Raw genomic sequence first — 26,999 nt, 5'->3', positions numbered from 1 at the left:
TACTGTTATTGTAACTCTAGGTACTACCGGTTAATGTCTTTCTCAGAAGAAAAGACTCTGACGTATTACTTCCCCATCATTGTGTTTATTATTATTTACTCCTTAAAAGCTCTCAAGTTCTTAATTTAAAATACCAATACCAGGTGGTCTTAATGGATTTTCCATGTAAAATAGATTAAATGAAGGAAGTATGAACATTACACAGAGGAAAGCTTAGTCTTGTTGGAATATACACATAATAATTTCATATATTTGAATATTAGATTAACAATGTTAAAAAAAAAATAATTCTATACTGTTTTTAAGGGTTCCCATACTTTGTGACTTTGAACCTCTTCACCAGCATGTACGTGCTCTGCATAACCTGGTAAAGGCAGCACAGAGTTTGGATGAAATGTCACAAACCATTACAGACCTGCTGAATGAACAAAAGGTATTTTTGTTTTTCTTTACCAAGGAAAGATAATATTCTCTTTAAAAGAGTAGAATATTTTCATAATATTGTTTATCAACGACTGCAGAAAGAAACTTTGTTTTTCCAGACGTAAAGATGAGTTGGTCTCTCAACTGAATAATAATAGTTTCCTTTCTAATCACATACTAGTAAGTATTCTGAGAATTTTGAGCTCTTCAATGAGTAAAGTGAGTATCTCTAGAGAACAGTCGAAAGATACTTTATCTTCTAAACATTTAACAGATGCTTATATTCCACAGAAATTATAGAATTATTTTGTTAATATTTCTGTTTTCTGCCATTTTCTCAAGCTTCTGTATGCAGAATGAGTGCATTTTGTCTTTGTTGCTTTAGTTTGTATTTAATGAAGTTATTGCTACTTCTCTATATTTTTGCATTGCTGCTTAAGTCCTTTTGGCACAAGCAGTCAAGGAAAATTTAGGGCCTTGGTTGGTTGTCCCCATTAGCCTGAATATTGATGTCATCTACTCCTTTGTTGCAGCCCTGCTTTTTGGGGAAGGGAAGAAATATGTGCAGTCTCTTCTTTGAGTATAGAAGGTACAGATGGCAAAAGATCTCTTCCTAGTTTCACTCTGCCTGTCAGGCAGATTCTTTCCCCTAGAAACTCTGTTTCTGCCAGTCACTTTTGATTGCTTCTGTGCATTCAGCCTCTAACCTTCATAATACACCAAACAGGGTCCTTTTAGCTTCTGACTGTAGCCTGTCCCAGTGAAACTCTGGGTGAATTTAGTAATGCCTAAAATTTTATGTGAAGTTGACTGCTTCAAATTGGGTTTCTTTAGCAGTTTTGCTATAGAAAAAAGGTGTCATTTTTGTGGGACTTCATGTTATCATCTGCGGTGTAAGTGTGTGTGTGCACTTGGCTGACTTTGCATCTTCTGTAACTGCCAAGGTTGTGGGCATGTTCAATTTTGAATTAGAAAATTCCTGCTTAAACCTCGATCTTCTCCTAAAGTCCTCTATCTTCTTACTCCTCTGGGACTTGAACAAGAGGTTTACTGGAAGTCTGTATATAAATTATGAGAACTGGGCTGCTCGTTGTTCTGTAATATAGAAAAGGTGTCATTTATGTAATTTCTTAGCTCTTCTCTCTCTTTATGAAGATTGGTGTTTATATTTTATATGAACAGTCATTAAGAACAAGAGTGTTAGGGCCTGACCAGTGTATTAGCCAATGGAATGGCTTGGAGTGGTTTATGTTTTGTGAAATCTGGGAGTTTTCTGAAGATGCTCTTCCAGCAGACCATGCTGTGAAATATAGAAGTATTGGAGCATCCTGAAATTTATCTCAGAAGAAACCAGGATAGTGACAGGTGTTCTAATTTATTTTTTTTGCTAAGGCTTGCAATGTCGGAAGAGTGTAAAATAAATCAAAGGAATAAGTTTTAATTAAAAATGTACATAATAACAGTAGAAAAATAAACAGGAAAGGTGCCTTACTTGTTCAAGTCTTTTTTTTTTTTTCCATTTTTAGTTCTGACTTGCTTATCTGAGAAATTTTTATCAGTATCTGGCTGCCCAAAAAAGATGTTTGCCAAATCAGGAGAATCTGTTCTTTACGCTCTTCTTCTTTTGCTGTGCTTTGACCAGTTTGGGTTCTTGGCTGACTCAGAAATGTCAAGTGCTTAGACAGATTTGGATAATTGTCTCTTTCCTTAGAGAAATTGTATTGCACAGTCAGAGCTGGGCCATTCATGATGTCATCTTGAAAGCGCCCATCTCTCTGTGTAATTTCAGTGATTCATTGAACTCTTTTTTGGAATTGAAGCAAATAGATCTGTCAGATTTTTTTCTTTCTCAGTGACGGTGCTCTTGTTATTACTTGATGAAAGATACTAGGTCTTTCTCTGTGTTGCTTTGTTCCACTAATGGTCTAGAAGTGGTTTTTTTTTTTTTTCAATTATACTACTTTTGCCTGTGTTCTTTTTTTACCTGGAATTATGGAAATAATTTGAAAATGTTCTTTTCTTATCCTTGCTATTGTTGGGAATTCATGGTATATAATTAGAAGGATGAATAAACATTTAATAATAGGCTAAAGATGCCTACAGCTTCATGCACCTACATGTTCTGTTGGTGAACTGTGAGATGTTGTTCCAGCTTGATGCAGAGTTGGTGATGACTGTGCAGGCGTTCAGTGTTGCCCATCTAGCAGAATGTTGCTCTTGTGGTCTCCCAAAGAGACACAATCAACCCCAACCTCCCTTTCCGTGCAAGTGGCAGCAGAAGCCTGGTTCTTTAAGTTGAACTGGGATAGCTTCTCTGGCTTGTTGGTAGTGCAGCAGTTAGCACTGGGTCAGGTGGGAGTTCGTCCTACTGCATCAGCCACAGCAGCTGGTCTTTTGATAGTTGCTTTAGGCAGGAGAGAAGCTGTGGCTGCTGACAGGTGAGGAAAGAGCAAGTCAGAGAGGAGATCCAATACCTTACTGGGACTGCTAGTAGCATTTCTTTTTAAGTGTCCCCATAACTCTTACTATTTCAGCTTTCAAGGTCACAGACCATTAATGATGATCTACTTCTCCATTTGATATCCAATTTCTTTTTTGAGTATTACAACAGCGTAGTTAGACAACAGTGTTGTGGATTTTTGTTTAATGTGTTACTACTTTGAAATCTGTTTTACTTTTCAAAGCTTTCTGCTTATTCTTTGCAATTTAATGGTGTCACACCAAAGATATTGCTGTGCCCTCTCACTTCCATAATACAGACAGAGTTTCAGTAGATCAGTGATTGGTTTAAAGGTGTCCAGGAGAAAATTAAGGTGCTCATAGAAGTCAGGTAGGATGATTAAGGTGTCTTCTCCATGGTTAGTAGGTGATTAACGTATACAATCCTTTGGTATTAAAAGTTTCTCATATAGGAGAAGCTGTCTTTTCAAATCAGGTTATGAATCTAGCATTTGTTCTAGTTGAGTTGGAAATTCAAACAGTTTGTAATCCTTCCAAGCATTGCCCCATTCCCTGACTATGTTTATCATAGTAATGTAACTAGAACAAGGCATGTAATCCAGCAACACCTGAGAACTTAAAAGTTAATCCTGCTTCTCTGTCTCTGCTTTCTATTTTTTTTCTTGTTTGCTTTTGACTCCTTTTCCTTTGTCATCACAGGAATTACAGTGTATGACATATACCTACATTGCTGCCTGTAGATTGTAAATAGACTAGATAGCAGACATCAGCTTCTCAGGGAAACAGGCAACAAGTAAACAGTCTTCCAGTTTGTGATCCTGATGATCCTGCTCATGCCTCTTCATCCTATGTGTCACAGATACTGTCCTTATGCATTTTACCTGTGTGTATTTCACTGTAATTTTCTAAGGAAATATTGTTTCTCTAGCCATCCTATTACACACTTGTTCAGGAATACGTCCTTGGTGGATATGGAGGCTATACACTGTTTTTTGACTTCCACTGGGATGCGTTCTGCACTTGATGAAGCTTAGAGTTTATATTTTTGTTCTAAGAATCTGCAGACGATATTATTGTTGGCATTAGGGCTTTTATATTCTCTGTTGTATTTAATAGTTAATAGCATAAGGTACTACAGGTTGACCATTTGTTCCTAGTTCTGGTAGATGTGAAGATAGTAAAGGAAGAGGACTTTAACACACACTTCACTTATTCTGTCAAAGCTTGCAAGCAGTAAATTTATTATGTTAAATCTATTAAATAGCAAAGATAAGAAAATCTATAACTGAAGTGTAATCTTGAAGATATACTGTAAGTTATAGTGAGTTTATCACATACAAAAAGCTTGAAAATCCCAGGACACAGGTCTGTTTGAAACAGTCTCTAAGGCCTTGTTGAGGTTGATTATTTTTTTAAAATAATTTCAGAATAGTACTTTACTGAATTTCAGGTGCATAGAAATAAAGGCATGTAACTTGGCCTGCAGTTACAACTATTATGATAAATCAAACTTCATCTGAATACACTTAAAGTACATATTCTGCGTCAGTAAAGTATGATGTCTTAGAAATAGCGAAGGTTGGTTTTCAAACGTTGTCCATGAATTTACACTTTACAGCAGCATATGCACTGGGACTTGAGGTCTTGCTTTATAATTCATATAGTGATGAACAAGAACTGATGATAATGAGATTTAAACATGTTATCTAATAACAATTAATTGGAAAATTGATTTAAAGGTATGTTTTTAGCCTTTTAAGAATCAAAAGCACTGAATTGATCAGAATTATTTGGGAACAATTCCATGAAGGTGGAGAAGCTTTACTTAATCTTTGTATTGGTTTACAAGCTGCTGTTACTCATGGATGATTATTGGTGGTTATTCTAACCATTAGCTTTTCAGTTGAATATTGAAGGATCTGGTGCTACAGAATCAGGTTAGGTGTATCCAGGGTCTAGAGGGAAAATGGCAAAAAATGAGAGCAACTGGAACAGCATGGAGGGGGAAAAAAATCTGCTCAGGCTGTGATGTCTTGCCTTCTGAAAAGTCAGAATGTGCTTTTTAATTAGAATGTGAGAGTGTAGAAGTAGTACAGTATAATGAAAGGCACAATCAGAACAATTCTTATGGATGTTTTTGATATGTTAGCAGAGAACATTTTTTGTAAGCCTTCTTCGTTTAGTTTATTAATAGTGACTGAATTACACTGATTTTTAAAAGTAGTATTAGCAACAATAAAATAAAAGTATTTTAGTATCAAAATTATTAGGAAAACTGAAATCAACAGGCTGTTAGAAAACAAACCCTATTTCTGACTGGTTACTTCAGTATTTTGTATCATCCAAACTTATGTTTTCAGTCCTCTCAAATGCAATTGTATGTGATCTATGTAGGACTTCTGGATAGATGAACATTTAATATTTATGTATTTACAAATAGTGCTTTTTAGAAACTTACTGAAAATCTCTCAATTTCTGTAATTTTTACTTAAGTTTTCATTGTATGTATTTTGGACTGTTATGGGTCATAAGGCTGACTTCTTAAGTTCTTGTTTTGCCTGGTAATTTTTATTCAATTTAAAATATTAACGGTTTTGCCTATCACTTTAAGTGTTTGTTTCATATTTTATAACTTGTAGGCCTCCAATAGTCAAGCATCGCCACAATCTGCTACCACACCAAGGCTGGAAAGTACAACAGGAACCGCACTTGCTACCTCTTCAAGAACTCCTCCATCACTCAGTCTTCAGGGTCCCCTGTGTCCTCCTGTGTGTCCCCCAGCTCCATTAGAAGAATTGTCTCCAGACAGCATTGATGCTCATACATTTGATTTTGAAACTATTGCCCATCCAAACTTGGAGCAAGCTCTAAAGCAAGGATCACTAGACTTGGATTCATTAGCAGAAAGTCCAGAATCTGACTTTATGTCAGCAGTAAATGAATTTGTAATAGAAGAAAATCCAGTATCTCCTAATGTAATAAGTGATCCACAAAGTCCAGAAATGATGGTGGAATCTCTTTATTCTTCAGTTATCAATGCAATAGACAGTAGGCGTATGCAAGATAAAAATTCTTGTGTAAAAGACGTTTCAGTAGAAAATGTGTCTCTCAATGTTTGCATGGAGAGGTGCAGGGTTATTGCCCAAGACTCCAAGGTACATTTAAGAGGTATAAAAGAAGATCTATGCCACTTTAGAACACTTGTACAAAGAGAACAGTGTGACTTTTCTAATTCTTTAAAATGCACTTCGTTAGAAATAGTAAATACTATTGAGAAGGTAAAACTTTCACTTGAAAAAACATTAAAAGATAAACATCAAAAAGAATTACAGTCTTTGAAAAGTGAATATGAAACTAAAATTAATAAATTATTGGAGGATGGTGAAGAAAATAAAAAGAAGATTAAAAAGTTAAAAGATGACTTACTAGGCCTTGAGGAAGTTCTTCAGAATAAGAATGATGAATTTGCAATGGTGAAAAATGAGAAAGAAGCTGTAGTTTGCCTTCAGAATGAAAAAGACCAGAAATTACTTGAATTGGAATGCCAAATGGAGACACAAAATTGTGAAATTAAGGAACTGAGACAGTCACGTGAGATAGTACTTGAAGACTTGAAAAAACTTCATGTTGAAAACAATGAAAAACTACAACTCTTGAGGGCAGAACTTGAGACTTTAGAGCAAAGCCATTTAAAAGAACTGGAAAACAACCTACAAGCCAGGCATTTACAGGAATTTGAGAAGGTGCTAGCTGAGCACAAGGACTGTTTAGATCAATTAAAAAAAGAGAACCAGCATAGACTTGAACAAATGCAGGAATCTCATGCAGTAGTTGTGCAAGAGAAACAACAACAAGTAGAAGAGTTACAGCTCAAGGTTTCAGATCTGTCTGATTTGAGGTGCAAATTAGAAGTTGAACTTGCCCTGAAAGAAGCAGAAACTGATGAAATGAAGCTTCTTTTGGAAGAAAGCAGAAACCAGCATCAAGAGACATTAAAATATCAGATTGATAAGGAAACGGAAAGCTTAAAAAAGGAGATAGATAAATTAAACAACAAAATACAAATTAACAGTGATGAATATCAAGTGGGCTTATCGGAACTAAGGACTCTGATGACAGTTGAGAAAGATCAGTGCATTTCTGAGCTAGTAGACAGGTATGAAGAAGAATCAAATTTGCTTAGAACTGAACTAAATAAAGTAACACTTCTTCATCAAAAGACTTCTGAGGCAGAAAAAAGGCTCTCAGAGCAAATAACAGAACTACGAAGTAAGTTAGAGTTGGAAGCAAATGCCCTAGAAAAGGAAAAAACAGAAAACTTGTCTCTCTGTGAGCAGCAGGAAAAATACGAAGCTATTATCCATAAGCTTAAGGAAGAGAAAGAACTGTTAGTATCTAACCAAGAACAAGACAGGCAGTTGCTCATTCAGAAGCTCAATTGTGAAAAAGAGGATGCAGTACAAACTGCTTGTAAAGAGTTTGAATTGCAGAGGGAAGCTGCTGAAAAAGGGCTTTTGGAAAAAATACAACAACTTGAGATGCAAGTAAAACTGAGGTACTGTAAAAATTAAGTTGCTGTGTTTTCATAGTATTTTAAAGTAATTAGTGTGGTATATTCAAGATGCCCTATGCAGTAAGTAAAATTTATATGCATTTATAATAGTGTTTATCTGTGTTGGTTTCTGTATTCAAGTTTCAATTTACTTCCATTTTATAGGTAATGATATTCCTGTGTCTGTAGTTAATCTCAAAGATTGTAAAATAACTTGTACAATATTATTTCCAGACAGCAGTGAAGGTTTTGTATTTCAGTTTTGTAACATTACATTGAAAGAGTGTTTCCACAATAGCATGTTGCTTGAAATTCTAATTTTGATGGTCTCAGTCTCCCTCTCCTTTCCCATCCTTTGCTCTGGTATTAGCACTGTGTGAGTATGCAGCAGCTAGCTTTTAGGCTGATTAACTTTTTTTTATTGGCTAACTATACACTCTTGTTGGTGCTAATGGTGGCATGAAAGTGTGTGGGAATATGTATGATTGACTGAGAACTGTCTCATGGCTGCCTGGACTTCCGTTGACTTCAGCTGCCACGGTTGTTTCAGGGTGTTCAGTTGGAGCTTTACAATGAAACACACATTGACAACATCATTTTAAAGAACATCCTAACATAATTTTTTTCCATTGTTAATTTCTGCAATCTTTTTCCATTTTAAAAAGAAAAATATATTTTTCCTTGCCATAAATACCTAGAATTACTCTTCTTGACTTCTCATGTTTTATCTACTTACTAGGTCATATGCCTGTCAGCAGAGTAGATTATGATGTTGTGGAATGGAAATACTAGAATTTTTTCTATGTGACCTACTGCTTAGAAACAATATCCTATTTTGAAATGCTAGAATTTGTCATTTGTGTTCTTGTAGCATAAAGAAATGCAGCGGATAGATCTTGTTTGTACAATACCCAAATAGAACACTTTTGTCTAGGTATTATAATATACCAAGTATATGAAATGGGAAAAAATTGACAGAATGGGCATAAAAGCCAGAAGAGAACTACAGAACATGAACACAGGCTTAAGTTAGCATTTAACTTTCAAATATCAATGTAACGTTAAAAAAAAGGCGGGGGGAAGGAGAGGAGGGGTTTGTGCAGAGAGTCCAACATGTGCACACAGTTCACTTACATAGTGCAAGGGAAATCTGAATATCCACTTCAGTCCCATTACCTCAGGATTTTGATATGTGAACATACCCATCATTAAATGATGGTGTATCACTGCCTGTGTTTTATATGTCAGTGTATGAAAAAATACATCAAGATAATATTACATTTTTAGTTAAGATTGGGATATAATGAAATTAAGAACTGCCCTTCTAAATTGAACAAAACATTCTTTCAATGAAATAGGGTGAAATAAGGAGGAAAAAGATAAATGCTATGTTCTTTTCCTTTTATATGTATTAATGAACTGTAGAAGTTTTTTAAAAACTTGGCTCGGCTCAACAGGAAAAAGATGCAGCTGTGTCTTCAGGCTTTTAAAAAATCCACCATCTACACTTAAATTTGAGCAACTTCTGAGCACAGCTGTGTGTATTCTTATACAAACTGGATAAAACAGATAGGAATGTATTTCAGGGAAATATCTGCTTCAGTCTAAAGAAATGTTAGTTGTTTGTTATGAGTTCTGTCAAGTAATTTAATATTCAGGGTGATGTTAAAATATGTATTGCTTCCAAAGGCTCTTCTTTATGCCTTTAATCTGCTGTTAGTTTTTTTTTTTTCTCTAGGAATAAAGACATCTTGTGTTTTATCTCCATAGGGCCTATGTGTTATGTGGATTTATCTTAATGTTTCAAAGTCACTGTCTAGCTGTTTGGTTTTTGAGTTCCTAAAACCCCAAGCTATGTCAGTAGTTCGCGCTGACCTGTTATTCTCACTCAGTTGTTGTTTAGCAGTTAATTTGTAATGGTAAAACCCAACTTTTATTTGGCATGTGTCTATATGCTTGACAGCTAAATGTCCATTTCTGCAAGAGCAATGTTACACAGACAGGGAGATGAATTACTAAATTTGACCTGAGTGGTGCACTGGTATCAGGAAATTAGTTTTTGAACTTGCATGTTTAGAAGTGACAGAGAAATGTTTGTGACCCATGCATTACCAACATATGAAAACTAATGTGTTTTGGTTATAATGTGCCTGAAATTTGAGTCATCATGATTAAGAAAGTTAATAAAATTGGAAGGCATTTTAACTGTCCTATTTAATCTTTCTACTGTATGTAGTATGTACTAACCAAGATTAACTGAAAAACACAGTTTGTGTAATGACTTCCATTGTTAAGCAGTTTGCTGGTCAGCTAAAAGATTTATAACATTATACAGAATGTTAAAAAACAGAATACGAATCCTGACTGCTTTGAAAACTGAATTACAGCTTTAGTGTCTTCCAGCCTTGGTGTTGTCCAGCCAGTTCTATCAGACCATCACCACAAGTAATTAAGCTTTTCTGTAGAGCACGTGCTCTCTCCCACAGCTAGACTTAATTTAGAAATAAATTGAAATTTAAATCAGCACGAAAAAGCTTTCTCAGTGGCATGAAAAAGATTTGCCTGGGTGTCTCATGACTTGCTTTGTTCTCTGCTTATTTTACTTCTGATTTCTGGCATGTTAAAGGTTGTCTTGCCACTCTGAGAACTTCAGTTGGCTTTCAGGGCTCTTTTGTTTACAACTTCTTACATTGAGTGCTTGTCTACTGTGTAACAGCTTGTATCTCCAATATATGCCCATGTGGTAGCACAGTGGTAGTGTTGCTAAATACATCCTTTGTCATCTTAGAGTATAGTAACTACAGTGCTTACTTGCAAAGGAAACCCAATATCTGAAGAAATGCGCTTTCTGGTTGAAAACACTAAAAAAACAGGCGTTGTCACTGTTGCCATAGTTGTCAAGACCATTGCGGATTACATGTGTAACCAAATACCTGATGTAGTGAAGAGGTTTAAAAACTAGTAATATATGTTAGCATCCTTTGCAGAATAACAATATCCTTTACTTGGCTATCATTTGCAGTCAGCAGGCCAGGCAGCCTATCTGAGAGGCAGATGATACGATGATACCTGTTTTGGTTTAGTGCAGCTAACAGCCTTGGGTTTAGGCTGACATATTAACTTGTCTTTTGGATAATCCAGAATAATATGAGAGTGAATTTTAGTTGCTTATAAAGTAAGGTGCAGGCGTAACTCCTCTTTACCCTTCTTGGACAAATTTATCCTGTGCTCTCTTAAGTTGATAGGCAGAATTGATGGCAAAACAGAGGTAGGTGGGTATGTGCTGGACCATATAATATCCAATCAAATATGCTGTAGAAATGGCTGGAACTGGTCGTTTCATGGATGCCCGAACTCCCATCCAGTATGCAGCTGTCAGAATTTTAGGTTCCCTGCCTCCTCTGCAATTCAGTTTTCTTCCATATTCTCCATGCTGAATCTTTCTGGTGTCTCTGTGGTTCTGTAGCCCTTAGTCTTAGCAGAGAATCTTTGTGTTATGAAGCAAGAAGAATTCTTGGAGCGTTTTTAGCATTAGGAGTTGTACTTCTGGGTTTTAGTATATTAGCACATGATGCTTTGATTTCAGCATAGCCTGCCTAATACCAGGACACCATACCTCAAGGCTTCTCTGACTAGAGAAAACAGCTGGCACATGTATATAGATGCAGAGTTGGGTTTGGGGAGATTTTACTTATATTAAATATAATTCTGATATAGAGGAATAACAGAAATTTAAAATAAGTTTTTCACAAAAATTGCCAAACAAAGGGATTTGTCTGTTTTTGATGGTGGTTCTTGATAACTCTAGCCGAAACATGCAAGAGGGTAGTTAATGCTTTGGGTTCAGTGATGGAAATCATTTGGTCTAGGTAACATTGCCTGTTACAAAAGCTATTTAAGGTTTTTATCCTTCCTGCCTCGATCACTGTTGATGCTTTCCTTTCTTTATGATCATTCCTACTGTTCTCCAGATACTGCAACACAGAGTTTTGAGCTTCATCTCTGGATTCCTTAGCATCAGATATTTTGCTGAATTGCTTTAATTACGTGAGAGTTCTGGAGGCTTTGCATTTTGACATACCAAGAACCTTCAGGGAGCTGATGTATCATTGTTCTGCTTTTTACCACTTTCCACACCTGTTGTGTTAGAAAAATTAAAACAAAAATCTCCCCCCTCAACAAAATTTCAAAATTGGAGACAGTGTAATACACTAAAAAAACAGAATGCCTAAGAGTGAGAATTTGGTAAAATGCTCATGATTTAAAAAGTAGAGTTGAAGATTAGTAATAACTTAATTGGTATACAGTATTTATTAAACATTTCAGAAAAATGTCTCAGAAAAGAACTTATTTTTGTGCATCTGTTTATTTCATCTATTCAGTGGTTCTGTATATGTTGCAAATTTAAAGACTAAACATTTTCTTTTAAGTCCTCCTACTGATTCATCTGCTGAATCAAGCTTGGTTTCTGAACTTCAAGAGAAGCTTCGGGAAGAAAAAATGAAGTTTTTAGAGCAACTTGAAGAACAAGAGAAAAGAAAGAATGAAGAAATGCAGAACATCAGAACATCACTTACTGCAGAACAGCAGGTAAAGATGATTTTCTTACTACTTTTGCTCCTATGACACTTGTATGTTCTTTTGCTGTTTTGAAGTTATAGAGGTTGTGGGGTTTTTTTGCTATGTAACACACATTCAGAATCTGCGCTATTATCTGGAGCCAGGATATGATACGTTAATGGAATCCAACACTTAAGTATTAAAAAAAACAAACCAAAACGAAAAAACCCCAAGCCACCCCACCTTAAACATCTGTGAGGTAGGCAATCCAGATTCAATTTTTGTTATTTTATAACTTCTTTTGCTTATTTTGTTAAGCAAGTGCTGTAAATTTTTATCCATTAACCTGTTGAACTCCAGAAGATACTGGTTAAGTATAGTTTTAACAACACAAGTTTTGTGGACAACACAAAATTAATTATTTGAAATACTAATTGATTTGGAATGCTACTTAATGGCTTTTATGTAGCTACTTAAAATGGCTTTTAATGCTACTTAAAGGCTTCATTAGTCTTTCTTAGCCTGGCCAGGGGGTATTTGAGCTTCAAAGCAAATATTATATTATACTTAATAAACTTAGAAACATTATGTACTCCACACCTTGATACAAAACCGTATTGCACTGGATTAATAATTATATTTGTATCCACACATTTTTTCCTTTCAAAACATCTTGAATCTCTCAGATTTTGTATGAGTGTTCAGTTCTTAAATTAAATCTGTTACTAAACACCTATTATCTACAGCTTTGTTGCATTTAAACACTAAGAAAGGATTTTCTGTTTTAAGCACCTCTACTTACTTTTAGCTGTGATAGGATCACATAAGGACAAAGAGACAGCGTAGTTATCAGCCGGCTTGGTGAGTGAATGCTATGAATCACTTGGTGCAGAGATCAGAAAATTGCAGACAGTTACAAAGAAAGGAATATTTTTGAATTTTTTAGGTGCAGACATAAATACTGAAGTGAGCCTTACGTAGTAAATCTAATAGGAATATTTCATACATTACATCGGTAATCATAAGACTTCTTTCTGTCAGACTATGCCTTAATATGCTGTTTCCTCATTATCTAGTAATATTCTTCATTTGTGCAGCAGAGTGTGGAAGGGAAGGTTCTGAGGCATTAACAGAAAATTCCAGGGAAAGATGGAACCTTTTATTAAAAAAAAAAAAACAAACAACAAAACAACACACACACACAAAAAAAAAAAAACCACAACAACAAAACCACTGAACCCAACAACAAACCAAAACAAACAAACAAACAAACCCACAAAAAACCCTGCAACATAAAAATGGTGTATCAGTCAGTGCTGAAAGCTTACTGGACTGGCTATCCTGATCACTGAATAGTCTGAGTATTTAACCCTCACCTTTGATTTCATTTTTTTTTCTCAGTGAAGTTGTCTTAGGGGTGTTACTTATGCTTGTGTGTGATAGTTTTGTCATGCAGATATATACCAGAGGCAACTGTGCACTATGTAACGTGTGTGGTCTGCCAAATACCTTGCATTTGAATACAGAGTCAAGACAATCTTAAAATTCACCAGAAAAGAGAAATAGTAAATCAAAATATCCTTTTAATAGGTGATTGTTGGTAGTTTTTGTCTGTCTCTTCAGCACAACCTTAAGAGTAGAAAGGGTGAGGGCATAATTGTTGGTAGAAGGATTAAAGAAGCAGAAAGATTTCAGACTGATACTGAAGGGTGTGCTAGCCTCTTATGCTCCGTTATTCAACCTGTTAGCCAGGCTTCCTGTGTGACTTCTGCATTAATGCATGATTTGAAGTGTATGGGATACCTAAAAGGGGATTGTGGTGATGTGGGTGTTGGTCTCTTCCCCCAAGTAACCAGCGGTAGGACAAGAGGAAATGGCCTCAAGTTGCTCCAGGGGAGGGTTAGATTGGATATTAGGAAAAATTTCTTCACCGAGAGAGTGGTCAGGCATTGGAACAGGCTGCCCAGGGAGGTGGTGGAGTCACCGTCTCTGGAAGTGTTCAAAAAACATGTGGACGTGGCACTTCAGGACATAGTTTAGTGGGCATGGTGGTGTTGGGTTGATGGTTGGACTTGATGATCTTAAAGGTCTTTTCCAACCTTAATGATCCTGTGATTCTGTATTTTTAGTTCAGATTCCAGTATATTATTCTATTTCTTAATAATGATATTTTTCTTTTTTGTATTATAAAATATTTACATTATAAAATAATAATATTGTATATGATATATATTTTTCTTTTTTATTACATGTAACATATCTTTTGATGCAGTGCAGCTTTTTCTTAACCATTATAACCCTTAAAGTAAATGTTTTTAATATAAAACATGCAACTGTAGTACATTAACTGGAATATAAAGCATTATGTTAAAAAAAACCCCACAACAATTTACAGTGGTTTTTTTAAATTATGATTTCTTTATAATTATATGTATATATTGGGCTTGGGGGAACCAGAGAGATAAAAACAAACAAACAAAAAAAGTTACTGTTACAGAGAAACCTCAAAACAAAACGTAACAGACGTTATCTCTTCACCAAAGTAATGTGTACACAAGTTTAATTTCTTGCTTAATTATAGTTTAGGAAACTGAAATGTGTGATCTCGTTTGTACTTTTTTGTTCTAGTGATGCATTTTGCATTACGTTTATACAGTATATTTATTATTTCAGTAATGCTTTTTTCTGTTTTCAGACCAACTTTAACACTGTTCTGGCAAGAGAGAAAATGAAAAAAGAAAACATAATTAATGATCTTAGTGACAAATTAAAAATACTTACACAACAGCAAGAAAAAGATAAGGGTAAGCAAAGTTCTGAAAAAGTATTACTCTCTTTTAATAGGACAGTTCCATTCACTATAGATTGTTTTTGATCCTTAGTGCTGCTGTTATTAGAAGAATTTTTATTTACTTGTGTCATAGATTTGATTGAAACACTTTCTGAAGATCGAGCTCGCTTACTTGAAGAGAAGAAAAAGCTTGAAGAAGAAGTTAATAAACTGAGAAGTAGTAATTTTTCTCCGTCAACCTACTCAGCAGCAGCTTCAGAAGCTTGTGGAGCCTGCGCAGCTGATATTCCCACTGACACAGACAGATTGGTTTCTGACATTGCAGCTGAAGGGAGAATGGACTCCACGATGGAAACTAGTATGATGGCTGTGCAGTAAGTATGGGGCATTGTAGTAGAAACACAAAAAGCATGCACTCGTTCTTTAAACGTGTGCTGTTGACTCTTGTGAAGGACAAATGAGCATGTTTAACACTCCTCCTGCCTTTGAAGTTCTTGCTAAGAATATTCTTTTAAATGTATGCGTACAATTGTTGTGTCACAGTCATCAGAAACGTGTGTTTTTGATGACACAGAAATATGAAACCTAAAGGTGAAATGACCCCACAATTATGAGGTGAAAAAATAGATGTAAGTATATGAAATGCAAGTCAAACAGGAGAAGGACAACTGTAATAGTGAATGAGCTGGTTGGCTGCATGTTATTGCCATATCTTTTGAACAGTGGCTGGCTCTCATTTAAAAACAAACAAGCAAAACTTTATGATTGTTCATGTACACATCTGCTGTAAGGTAGCATAATGACATTCCTTGATAAAGAGGAAGGGGTCATAGGTATGCTTGGCGGAAATCAGACTGAATCCTCAGGACTCCAAACAAGTAATGGGACTCAGGCTGATTAAGTGGCCTTGATGGCTTGATGCTTTGTATTATTGGAGAGGACAGGTATTCAGTATCTCTGTTTGTATAACCTTATCGGTACTGTCAGGTGTGACATATTGGTGAGTTACTACAAGGCAGTGATGAGAGTGGGAAGCAAAAAAACCTTACTGGAAAACAGCTAGGGCAAGCAACCTACCTACTTCAAACGAAACTTTTCCCTTAAGATTCATTTGTTTGTGTTTGGATCTGGTTGATAATTTGGATTTACAACAGATTCAAATAACATTATGTTGATGTCACACACATTTAACTGTTTATCACCCTTTTTGTATAGCAGTTTAATTAGGTAGGGACTAGTTTGCAGGTAGGTGTCTGAAGCTGTGCTTGAAATATTAGGTGATTATGGAGATCAGAGGGAACTTGTGGAGTTTTTTGCAGTCATAAACTTCACTATCTTCTCTATTTTGGGTGCCCTACAGTAAGCAGTGCACTTTGTTATCGGCATATAGTGCCTTGCCTAGTAAGTTAAGAGTCTACATGTAAAGCTTGTAGACTGTGGTCTACTACTACAGAAAAATCTTAGATTTGAAAATCTACTGTATGAGTATGTTTCTACTATAGCAGTCTAAGAAAACTGAAATAGTCAACATATAGTATTTTTTACTGATTAATGAGAACTGTTCTTCATGCTAACAATTTCTATCTCCTTGTGGTGGACGATTGCATTTCTTTAATTCTCTTATACTAGGAATACTCATTTTAAGATGCTTTTCTACCATCTCTAAGGCGTGTAAGGAAATTTGGGTTTGAACCGGAAGGCACTTCTAAATACTAGCAGTCACATGGAATGTTTTCATTTATGCTTTTACACCTGCAGTAGCTTTTATGTAGACTTCTAATACATCAGTTACGATTGCATTGTTCGATTTCCTCTCTTCTAATCCTCCCATAGACTTTCTCATTTGTGGAGTGGATAAATATCACAGGCTGTGTCATGTTACCCTGAATAAACAGCAAGCCTACTTTTTTCTGTTTACATCAGTGCAAGGAGATATTTTGGGACCACAGATCTCATAATCTTATTTAAAAAAAATAAAAGTTCATATGATCTTATTTTTCTCTTAATTCTGAGGTTTCTTGAAATACTTGTCTGATTTATGCTTCAGAACGATACAGTGTAATGTTGTATTCGTTTGTATGGAAAAAAAGTTTAGAATCCCAGATTAATTTCAATATACCCCTAATCATAGAATCATAGAATCTTTGGGTTGGAAGGGACCTTTAGTCATCTAGTCCAACCTCCCTGCAAGGAGCAGGGACAGCTTCAACTAGACCAGGTTGCTCAGAGCCCCATCCAACCTGACCTGGAATATTGCCAGGGATGGGGCATCTACCACCTCTCTGGGCATCCTGTGCCAGTGTTTCACCATCCTCATTGTGAAAAATTTCCTCCTTACGTCTAGTCTAAATCTACCCTCTTTTAGGTTAAAACCATTACCCCTTGTCCTGTTGGTACAGGCCCTGCTAAAAAGTCTGTCCCCATTTTTCTTATAAGCCCCCTTTAAGTCTTGGCAGGCTGCAATCAGGTCTCCCTGGAGCCTTCTCTTCTCCAGGCTGAACAAGCCCAACTCTCTCAGCCTGTATTCATAGGAGAGGTGTTCCGTGACCCGTCTGATCATTTTGGTGTCCCTCCTGTGGACCCACTCCAACAGGTCCATGTCCTTCCTGTGCTGAGGGTTCCGGAGCTGGGCGCAGTACTCCAAGTGGGGTCTCACCAGAGCAGAGTAGAGGGGCAGAATCCCTTCCCTCAACCTGCTGGCACGCTGCTTTTGATGCAGGCCAGTATATGGGCCTGCATAAGGCCTTCTGGGCTGTGAGCGCACATTGTTGGCTGATGTCCAGCTTTTCATCCACCAGTACCCCCAAGTCCTTCTCAGCAGGGCTGCTCTCAATCACTTCATCCCCCAGCCTGTATTGATCCCAGGGGTTGCCCTGACCGGGGTGCAGGACCCTGCACTTGGCTTTGGTTCACACAGACCTGTGCCTCAAGCTTGGATGGCATCCCATCCCTCAGGTGTGTCAACCGCAGCACTCGGCTTGATGTCATCTGCAAACCTGCTGAGGGTGCACTCAATCCCACTGTCTATGTCACTGATGAAGATATTAAAGAGTACTGGTCCCCATACAGACCCCTGAGGGACACCACTTGTCACCAACCTCCATCTGGACATTGAGCCGTTGACCATCCAACCAATTCCTCATCCACCCAACAGTCCACCCATCAAATCCATATCTCTGCAATTTAGAGGGAAGGATGTTGTTGAGGACTCTGTCAAAGGCCTTACAGAAGTCCAGATAGATGGCATCCATAGCTCTTCCCTTGTCCACTGATGTGGTCCCTCCATCCTAGACGGCCACTAGGTTGTTCAGGCAGGACTTGGCCTTGGTGAAGCCATGCTGACTGTCTCAAATCACCTCCCTGTCCTCCATGTGCTTTAGCATAACTTTTAGGGGGATCTGCTCCATGATCTCCCCATGCACAGAGGTGAGACTGACAGGTCGGTACTTCTGAGGGTGCTCCTTGCTACCCTTTTGAAAAATGGGTGCAATGTTTCCCTTTTTCCAGTTTTCCAGAGATTTCCCCTGACTGCCAGGACTTTTCAAATATCATGGAGTGTGGCTTGGTGACTGCATCAGCCAGTTCCCTCAGGACTCTGGGATGCATCTCATAAGGTTCCATAGACTTGTGCATGTAATATGATTAAAGGTTTCTTTTTGCTTATTAAGAACTCTTACCTGCAAAGGTTGGCTGCAGTTTTGAATCGCAGACTTGATAGAGCTTGCAAATTTTTATTGTTGTTGAAAGGCAAGTAAGTAATTGTAAGTGAGAGTTATTGTGTTTGTAAGCTCCTGATTGCTACCTCTTTACCTAGAATCTTCGTGGAAGATCATTAAGCAATTGCAACCTATGCATTTTCCCACTTCTGTGCCACTAGCTTTTTGAACAATTCCAGACTTCTACTTACTTCTTATAGAAGTAAGGGACCTGGCTGGGAAACACACAAGTGGAATGAGGTTTTGCCAGAGGAGCAAAAGCAGAGCTGTTAGATATACTTACATTCACTTTAATCAGTGCACATCACAACCGATGCTGCCTAACCCGGATAATATACCCAGTGCACTAAATAACTTTGTGGAAGGAAGGATGAAAACAGTTGTCGCTTACCAAACTTGCGCTGATGATAAAACACTGAAATACCCTGACTTAACTGTAAGAAATACTACTTCTAATCGTTCTAGTCCTGAATGTTCAAGGCCGGGTTACAGAGAAACTTGAAACGATAAGCCTGGGAACAAAAAAATGTGGCTCAATGTACTAAAAGTCAGGTAATAAATAGACAGAAATTATTACAGGTTTCTGTTGACTTCTTCCTACTAAATGAGGGCTAAACAATCTTTTAACTGAAATGAAGTAGTAATTAGCATGGCATAAATATAATCTGTTAGTTCTACTTGGCGTTTTGCTTGGATTTATAGCATGTTTTGTCAGACTGAATGAGTGGACTATATGTCTAAGAACTTGTCCATTTTCTTTTCCCAAGTAAAACAGTTTGGACTACAAAATATATTGTTTCTTTCCTCTGGACCTCCCTTTAAAAGTACTTTTTAATTGTATTAGGAATTGCCTCTGTGTTCTTAAGAAATTTTTTATTAGGATGTTAGCATTATCTTATGTCCCAGTGCTCAGTTTCTTTCACAAATAAATGGAGACAATGAGCAAGTTCACATTAGTATCTCTCTACCAGAGAGTCCGAGGGCACAGAGCCTTTAAACTACAAAGATTAGAAAAATATGACATTGTAGAGCTGAACTGCAGTATCAAAGGTTAACTGCCAAAGCAGTTATATAGAGAGCTATATCTTTCATCAGAACTGTATCTTTCATAGTAATGTTTTGAAAATAATGCAAAATATGCAGAAATAGCCCCATATAAATTTATAAACTAATCAGTGACTGAAAATTTACTGGTTTGTTGCAACAAAGAAGCTCCTTGGTTTTAAAGGAGGGAAAAAAAAAAAGAAAAAAAAAATCCCTCAAAATAGTGATTCTTAAGGTGTCTTTCTGTGCTGTTACCTCTGCTAGCACATACATGACACTCATCACTGAGTGAAGATTGGGGGTTGATAATTTTTGATCATGAAAAAAATTTTCATTTTTAACCTATCCATTTTCTTTTTTTCTCTTTTAGTGAAAATGTCCATATGTCTGAAGAAAAACAGAGGATAATGTTGTTAGAAAGAGTGAGTAGACTGTGAGGTTAAACATTACAACTAAGTACTTATACATATGTATATGTGCAGTTGTTCTGTGGTCAGTTATATACTCTGCAGTACAGTATCCGCAAGGCTTATAAATATCATTCCAGGGAATGGTTTTTTATTGTACTCAGTTTGCATCAGTATAATCTGGTGTATGAGTACTTACTTTTAATTACTTCAATATACTTACACTTGGCCTAGCTTAGAGTTTGTTTATTCTGTTTATGTAGGCTTCAGTATGAATGAGTCAGGTCTAATATTTCTTCTTAGGAGTCAGAGATCGTTGATCTAGGGAGTTTCTTCAGCAAAAAAGAAGTTTTGATTACTTTTTCACATTAAGGCATCCAAAGCAGCCAGACAGGAATTAACATTGATTTACCTCTTTCTCTTGGAAATGGGTAATTTCTCCTCTTAGGCTGCTACTACTCATGTCATTTTAGTACTGCCTGGGATGCATTATAATCTTGACAGTATTGTTTCTGTAAAAAGTGAAATAACACTTGTTACGAATGTGCTTAAAAAATACAATTTTCTGAAGTTACTGTCATGTTCTTACAGGCTAGAATTATAAGTTTATACCTCCCCCACCGCTTCTCCCAAATACATACCTTCAATTTTCATTTCTGTTACAACTTTTATTTTGAGCATAGCTTTCAATGTACACTGACTAATTGAACCTTTTTGATGAAATAAAAGTTGTTACTCTTGGTAAAAGGTTAGATTAACCCTCAATAGTTACACTGGAATCCTTCTGATTCTAGCAATTTTTAACTATCCAGTTGTATGTAACTCCATTCCAGTTGCCTTTTTCTTGCCTCTTCAAAGTTGACTTTTTAAAAAAAAAAAAGTGTCTTTAGCTTTCAGCTTTCTAGGATCATTTAGACTAAAATCTGATCACTTAGAGAACACGAATGTTTTCTGTTAATGGATTGTGGCACTGTATGATGCAAGTGGCTGGATGTTTCTGACCAGGAGCATTTATATGCTTTATTCTGTCATCTGCTTACAAAGGATTTGTCATGGGTAGAAGCTATAAAATAGTAGTATATTACATTTCACTGATGGAACAGCAAAAGAAATGTTTTTCTAACTTGAGGAGAACGATGAGTATGGAGATAAGCATAGCTTAGCAGTGGGTTTTGTAGCATTGTGGTTATTGACAGACTTCAAATTTTTTTACATTTCTTTGTTCTAAAGATGTTTTCGTGTTATTTTAAACCTTAAAGGTGTCATAAATATATATATTGTATAAGTAGTCTGGCTCTGGTCATATCAAAACTTTTATTGAAGTGTTTATACTATGTAAGTTTTATTAATTAGTTAATCAGGGAAGATTTTATTTCAGACTTTGCAGTTGAAAGAAGAGGAAAATAAGAGATTGAATCAAAGATTGGTAAGTATTTGTGCAATGCATGTTTTAAGTCTCATGAAAAACTAAGAAAATCTTAGAAATGTTACGTTTGTTAAAATTTAAAAATGTGTTTTGTTAACTTCAAAAATGTTCTAAATGTTAAGGCAAGTAGCAAATAGGTAACCTGATAACCTTTCAGAGGTACCTCCACTTAGCAGTCTTCTCAAGGAAAATATTCACAGGACTGCAGAAAAAGAGACTTCTTCCCAAAGAACGTGGTCTCTCCAGGCTTGGGGTAGGGGGAGTTAATTTCAGTGATGCCATGTCTGGGTTTTTCAACAACAGCAGATTGAAGGCCAGTTTACAAGAATGTAAATATGCCTGCACATTAAGCATCATAGATTGTTTTTGGAAAACGACACCTGTCACTTTTGTAAGGTGTGAAACTTTAGTTCTGCCTAGTAACTGGAAATATGAACAGCCATCGCCTTAAACTTACTCAAATAATAGTCAATGCCTATGGAAGGAAAAAATATAGTGACAGAGTTCCATTGATTCCTATGCTATGAATCCCTCTCCTTTTATTTATCTACAGTTTATGCTTGCTAGCAGGTCTCAACCTTAAGTCTTAAAAAAATTACTGTGTGTATGGGAAACAGATGTGTCCTTTGGCAGTTTATTGGTTGGACTGGCCATGGAGATCTCAGTTTAAGTGACAGGTGATAGCTAGGAGTTTGGTAGAAACTGGTATCTGTGTAGTTGCAAGTTACATGTCATAGCAAAAGTATCTGGGTTTCTCCAGTAGGAGCTGCCATTTTTCTGTCTGGGATAGGACTGAAATTTACTATATAGTTTACTCCTACTACATATTCAGTTATGAAATTTCAAACACTTTCCATTCCACATTAAAATCTGTCCCTAATAACCCTGCTAGTGCAGGGCGTTAAGAAAGGATTGCAAGACATCTAAAAATATATTTTATAAAAGAGGATTTGCTTATTCAGAATGCCAGTGAAGTGCACAAAAGTATTTCAGTATAGGGCACCTAGTTTTCACAGTAAAACTCAAATACACTGGACAGTCTTCCAAACCTCTCTGTAGTTTTCCTGAATTAAACTCTTGATCTCTTGCCATCTCAGAGTAAAATGAAATTGAAGAAAACCTGGCATTATACAAGACAAATACAGAATTATTTTTGGTATTATGGTTAATACCAAGCCATGTAAGAGAAATTAGCAGCTTGTTCCTGTGTAAAACAAGTCAAAATTGGTTTCTAAGTGGGCATAGGAACATAATATCTTTTCAATTTCGTACTTACAAATTGGTCATTTCATAGATAAACTATTTTTATTTCTTGTTTCTTAATCCTTCTTTCTCCCCTTCCCTTACCGATACACTTCTAAAACAGAAATATATATATATCAATGCTCAAATACCAGTATTTATTTCTATTCAACTACTTCAGATAAGGAACCCAGAAGAGGTTCTGCACAATAAAAGAAAATCTTTTCAGGTCACTGACTTTTGCAGCAAAACTTGTGGGTTACTTCTGCAAGCAATAAAAGATACAAAGGAGCTCCTTTTAATATGAGGAATGTTATTACAGGATTTTTTTTTAATATATAAATTATTGAGAAGGGGACCCTTTGTTCTGTTTAAAAGCTATTAGAACTTTAGCCATAAAATATTCTTTACTGAATTTTAATGGAAATATTCTTGACATTCTAATTTGTTCTGTTTTCCATAAAGTTAGAAATTGATGAAAAATACAGAAATCAAGCTAGTTTGCATTTTAATTTAACACTTATTCCAGTTTTAAAAAACAGTAAGAAAAGCTTTGGTCTTAACATCTGAAGAGAACTGTCAAACACTTTAGTGAACAATCCAAGCAAATTATATGCATTTGACAACTTCCATGTTAACTGCAACTTTTTAAAGAAAAAAATACAATGTAAGTCAAAGAAATGTAGTTTCTAACAGTTAAAGAAAAAATTTTTTTATCTGAAGTTGGATTCCATAAATAAAACTGCCGAAAGTGTCATCAGAAGTTGAGAGCTTTTTGTGTTATACTGTATTCAGTTTGGACTCATTCTTTGAAGAAATGAAGAAAACAATGTGAATAGGCTTCACACTCATATTAAGACAGGCTGATACTGTTCTGGGGAAGTGGGGGGGGAAGACTGACAATGGGAAATATGCTGTAGGTAACAATATTTGAGTTACAGCTGAAAAATCATGTGCTGAACTTCCAGTATGAGTAATCTAGATTTGAATAGCATATATAAATGGTCCAGGAAGCAGGAACTTATGGAAAAACTGCAAGACCTCTAGTCAGAGTTTCTACAGGGCAATTATGAATTGTATTCTGTAAGGAAGTTGCCAAAGGGTAATGAAATGGATACAATTGCATCAAATCAGCTTCTTTATCTACTTGCCTGTATGTGGGCTATGTATCCCTTTGTAGAGGAGCATTATCCATTTTCATTTCTTATTATCACAGTTACTGTAGAAGGTGTAGTTACACTTATATTAATTTTTGAATCTAGTTTATCCTATTGAAGTTGGTTCATGTGCCAGTATTAATTAATTTAAAGGCAAATATGCATATAGGAGAAAAGAATTATGTCCAAAACCTTACATAATTGAGCCTTTGTTTGGTCTGAGTAAATTTGACTCCAGTTTTATTCCAGGGAGTGCTGCTCTGTTACAGTAAACTTTAGATTGTGACAGTCCTTTGTAAAACTGAGAGACCGTATTGAGTTCAAGATCCAGAGTTTAATTGCAATAAACATGTTTAACTGCCAGTGTTTCATCATCAGCCTTTTTGAGAATGCCAGGGGCTTCTGTGTTAGAATGCACAACTATATATGCTCAGAACAAATCTTCACTGTCACTGGTCTGGAAAGCACTTCTCAAAAAGCACTACAAAACCATCAAACCCAGAAATAAACAAGCACTAAACCTGCTACAGAACAGGATGACAGATGTTTTCTTTTTTGAATATAAGATCTGCAAGAATAGACACTGTTTGAAATCAATAATAAATTATTTATCTTAACCACATTGTTACCTGCAATGTACTTTTTATCATAGCTTGCCAATACTTTATAGCTTTTCTCTTTTTTATAGATGTCCCAGAGCATGTCATCAGTATCATCAAGACATTCTGAAAAAATAGCAATTAGAGAGTAAGTACAAGTTAATTTTTATATAAACAGATGGCTATGCCTTCAAGAACAAATATGTAGTTAAAGAATGTCACAATTTTTCTGTTCTTTCTCTGTGGTGAAAAGATATATAGGTCATCTCTATAGTTTAGCTGTCAGTTATTGAACCATCCCAGTTGGACATGAATCAAATTTCATAACCCCCCCTTTTCTTTTTTAAAGCAAAAAAAAGGCCTTTCTGAATTCTTGTATGTTGGTGACTTTCTTTAATCTTCTGCCTTTCTTTACATCGTTCATAAGGATAGTACCTCATGGGATTTCTAGAATCCTCCCAGAGTTTTCTTTTAGATTACTTTTTGTTCATTTGTAACCCTCTTGAAATCATGCTAGGAAAAAGTAGAAGGAATCCTGTTCACCCTCAATATGAGTAGTGCTCTGTTATATTTCAAGAGAAGTTTTACCTTCCTGAAGTCTTCAAAATTTTTGGCTTACCGTGACAGAATGAAGTGAAATTAAGTCAAATTTTTTGTTGGATATTATCAATCAGTTAACAGCTGCATTTAGAATTGCTGCTGGAAAAAGAAGTATTAATTCTTGTAAAATATGAAAGCTACAGACAACTGTTCTTAAGTAATTTGTCAGTCTGATATAAAAAATGTTTTTGGGAAGAAAACCAACACAGATTATTCCTGTAATGTTTTCTGAATTACACTAAATCGCATTTTTATTGTAACAAGGTCAATATGTGCAAAATCAACTTTTCCTGTGAGCATCGGAATATTCTGGCAACTCTCTTGGTAGTCTTTAGTGAGGAGTATGTCTTGAAAGAATAATTCATCTGTCCAATTGAGATGTCTTTAAGTCCTTGTAGTCTGTCACCATAATAAGTCCAGGCAGAAGAGCTTAGAGTATTGTTTATTTAATCTGAAAGCGAATTTTAGAGAGGATAAGCTAAATTTCTTTCTGGATTTACCTATTTATTTATCTCTGACTATGTATCTGTAGTCATCTTTTATGGAGAAGAGTTTTCCCCTTTCTTTGCTACTTCCTCCTCTGTCCTCAGAGTAGTAGTACTATTTATTCTTGGAGCCCTCTCATGGTGTAATGCTTAATTTATAGCTATTTTAGACTTCATTTAATTAACGGGTAAATAATTTACTTCCAGCACATTTGCACTGTGAAACAGAAGCTGGAGACAGAAGAAGTTCTCTGAATTCTCTTACTGTAACTTGGCATGAGAACTTGGTGACTTCTTGTGTTAGCCTGATGTCAGGAAGAAATAGTATATGAAAAAGTATTCATATACTTTTTATGTAAAGTCACCACAGTGTTTCTTTTGCTTTTAACCCTTTGATCAAAAATTAACACTTCATCCCTTCTTTTTCCTGTGTGCTTAAAATTTTAAGCTTGAATAGCTACATAAATATTTTGCTGTATTTTTCTGTGTTCAAATTGACTTCAGCTTAAAACATCAAAAGAGTGTTTGTAAATACTAGTACAATGTACTCCTAAGTATTGGTGATAAAAATAAAATTGAAAAGTTAGTATTCTGTTAGGTACTTCTGTTTATATTTTAAAGCAAAACTGTAAGTTCTTTTGAAAGAACAGCTGATGGATGTAGAAAAAACATTTCTTTTTTAAAGGTAGTGTTTTGTTGACTTCAGAAAATATAAAACTTACATGAGCTGGCGTAACAAGTAGAAATGTCTGTGCTGCTGTTCAACTAAGTCTTAGTCTGTGTCATACTGGGGAAAAAATTGTAGTGTAATTAATGTCGTTTTAAGCTTTATGCTTTTTTTAGTTACATTCCTTGATATTTTTTTAATTTTTTTTCTCCAGTTTTCAGGTTGGAGACTTGGTTCTCATTATCTTGGATGAAAGGCATGACAACTATGTATTGTTCACTGTTAGTCCAACCTTGTATTTCTTGCACTCAGAATCTCTTGCTGCACTGGATCTCAAACCAGGTGAGTGTGGTAAGTGTCAGTTACTTCCAATTATTATCTCCTCCTCGTAATAACACTTTAACTATCTAACACCTAAGTAATTTTATAAATATATATGTGGTAAATATGAGAAGTATTTAATATAGATAGCTATCAGCTGTCTTTGTAGCTTTTGCTATTTGTTCTGATGCTAAACGTTTTCAAAGCAGAACATTTTAAATTAAAAAATTATATGGATGTTAATATCTTGGAAAAATAGGGGGACATATCTGCCTCTTCAAAGTAAGCAGGGAAAAAAAAAAAGAGAGAAAATGCCGATTTTGTACACACCCAGTGTTAACATGTCTATGGGGAAAACATTCCCATCAGGCCACTTACCTGTTCAATAGCATGAATAATAATGTATAACTGTGAAGTGAAGGTCTTGGGCATATTTTTATGTAGATTTATGTTTTCAATGTCTTTTTTGATGAGGAAAGTAAATAAAAAACTCAAGGTAATATATCTGTCAAAACTGCATGCTCAGTTCTTATTTTTTTAATAGCTGAT

The 26,999-nt window shown here is 35.8% G+C and overlaps 1 protein-coding gene across 1 annotated transcript in view; it reads left to right on the top strand.

Annotated features, from left to right (window-relative positions):
* The window catches only part of RB1CC1 (RB1-inducible coiled-coil 1), a gene marked incomplete at both ends in the record, with an annotated part of 55,861 nt that extends 29,381 nt beyond the window's left edge, over positions 1-26,480 (top strand). Inside the window, 9 exons of the mRNA XM_010291650.1 lie at positions 307-433; positions 5,523-7,438; positions 11,866-12,025; positions 14,691-14,799; positions 14,920-15,160; positions 19,917-19,968; positions 21,332-21,379; positions 24,467-24,525; positions 26,344-26,480. Of these exons, the coding sequence (XP_010289952.1) occupies positions 307-433; positions 5,523-7,438; positions 11,866-12,025; positions 14,691-14,799; positions 14,920-15,160; positions 19,917-19,968; positions 21,332-21,379; positions 24,467-24,525; positions 26,344-26,480 (2,849 nt within the window). The remainder of the gene's footprint in view (positions 1-306; positions 434-5,522; positions 7,439-11,865; positions 12,026-14,690; positions 14,800-14,919; positions 15,161-19,916; positions 19,969-21,331; positions 21,380-24,466; positions 24,526-26,343) is intronic.
* Between the last annotated feature and the right edge of the window lie 519 nt (positions 26,481-26,999).

This window comes from Phaethon lepturus, unplaced genomic scaffold (assembly GCF_000687285.1).
Source record: "Phaethon lepturus isolate BGI_N335 unplaced genomic scaffold, ASM68728v1 scaffold8390, whole genome shotgun sequence".
In the NCBI taxonomy this organism is placed as follows: domain Eukaryota; kingdom Metazoa; phylum Chordata; class Aves; order Phaethontiformes; family Phaethontidae; genus Phaethon; species Phaethon lepturus.
The sequence above is the reverse complement of the archived record's forward strand: the minus strand, read 5'-3'. Positions and strand labels throughout refer to the sequence as shown.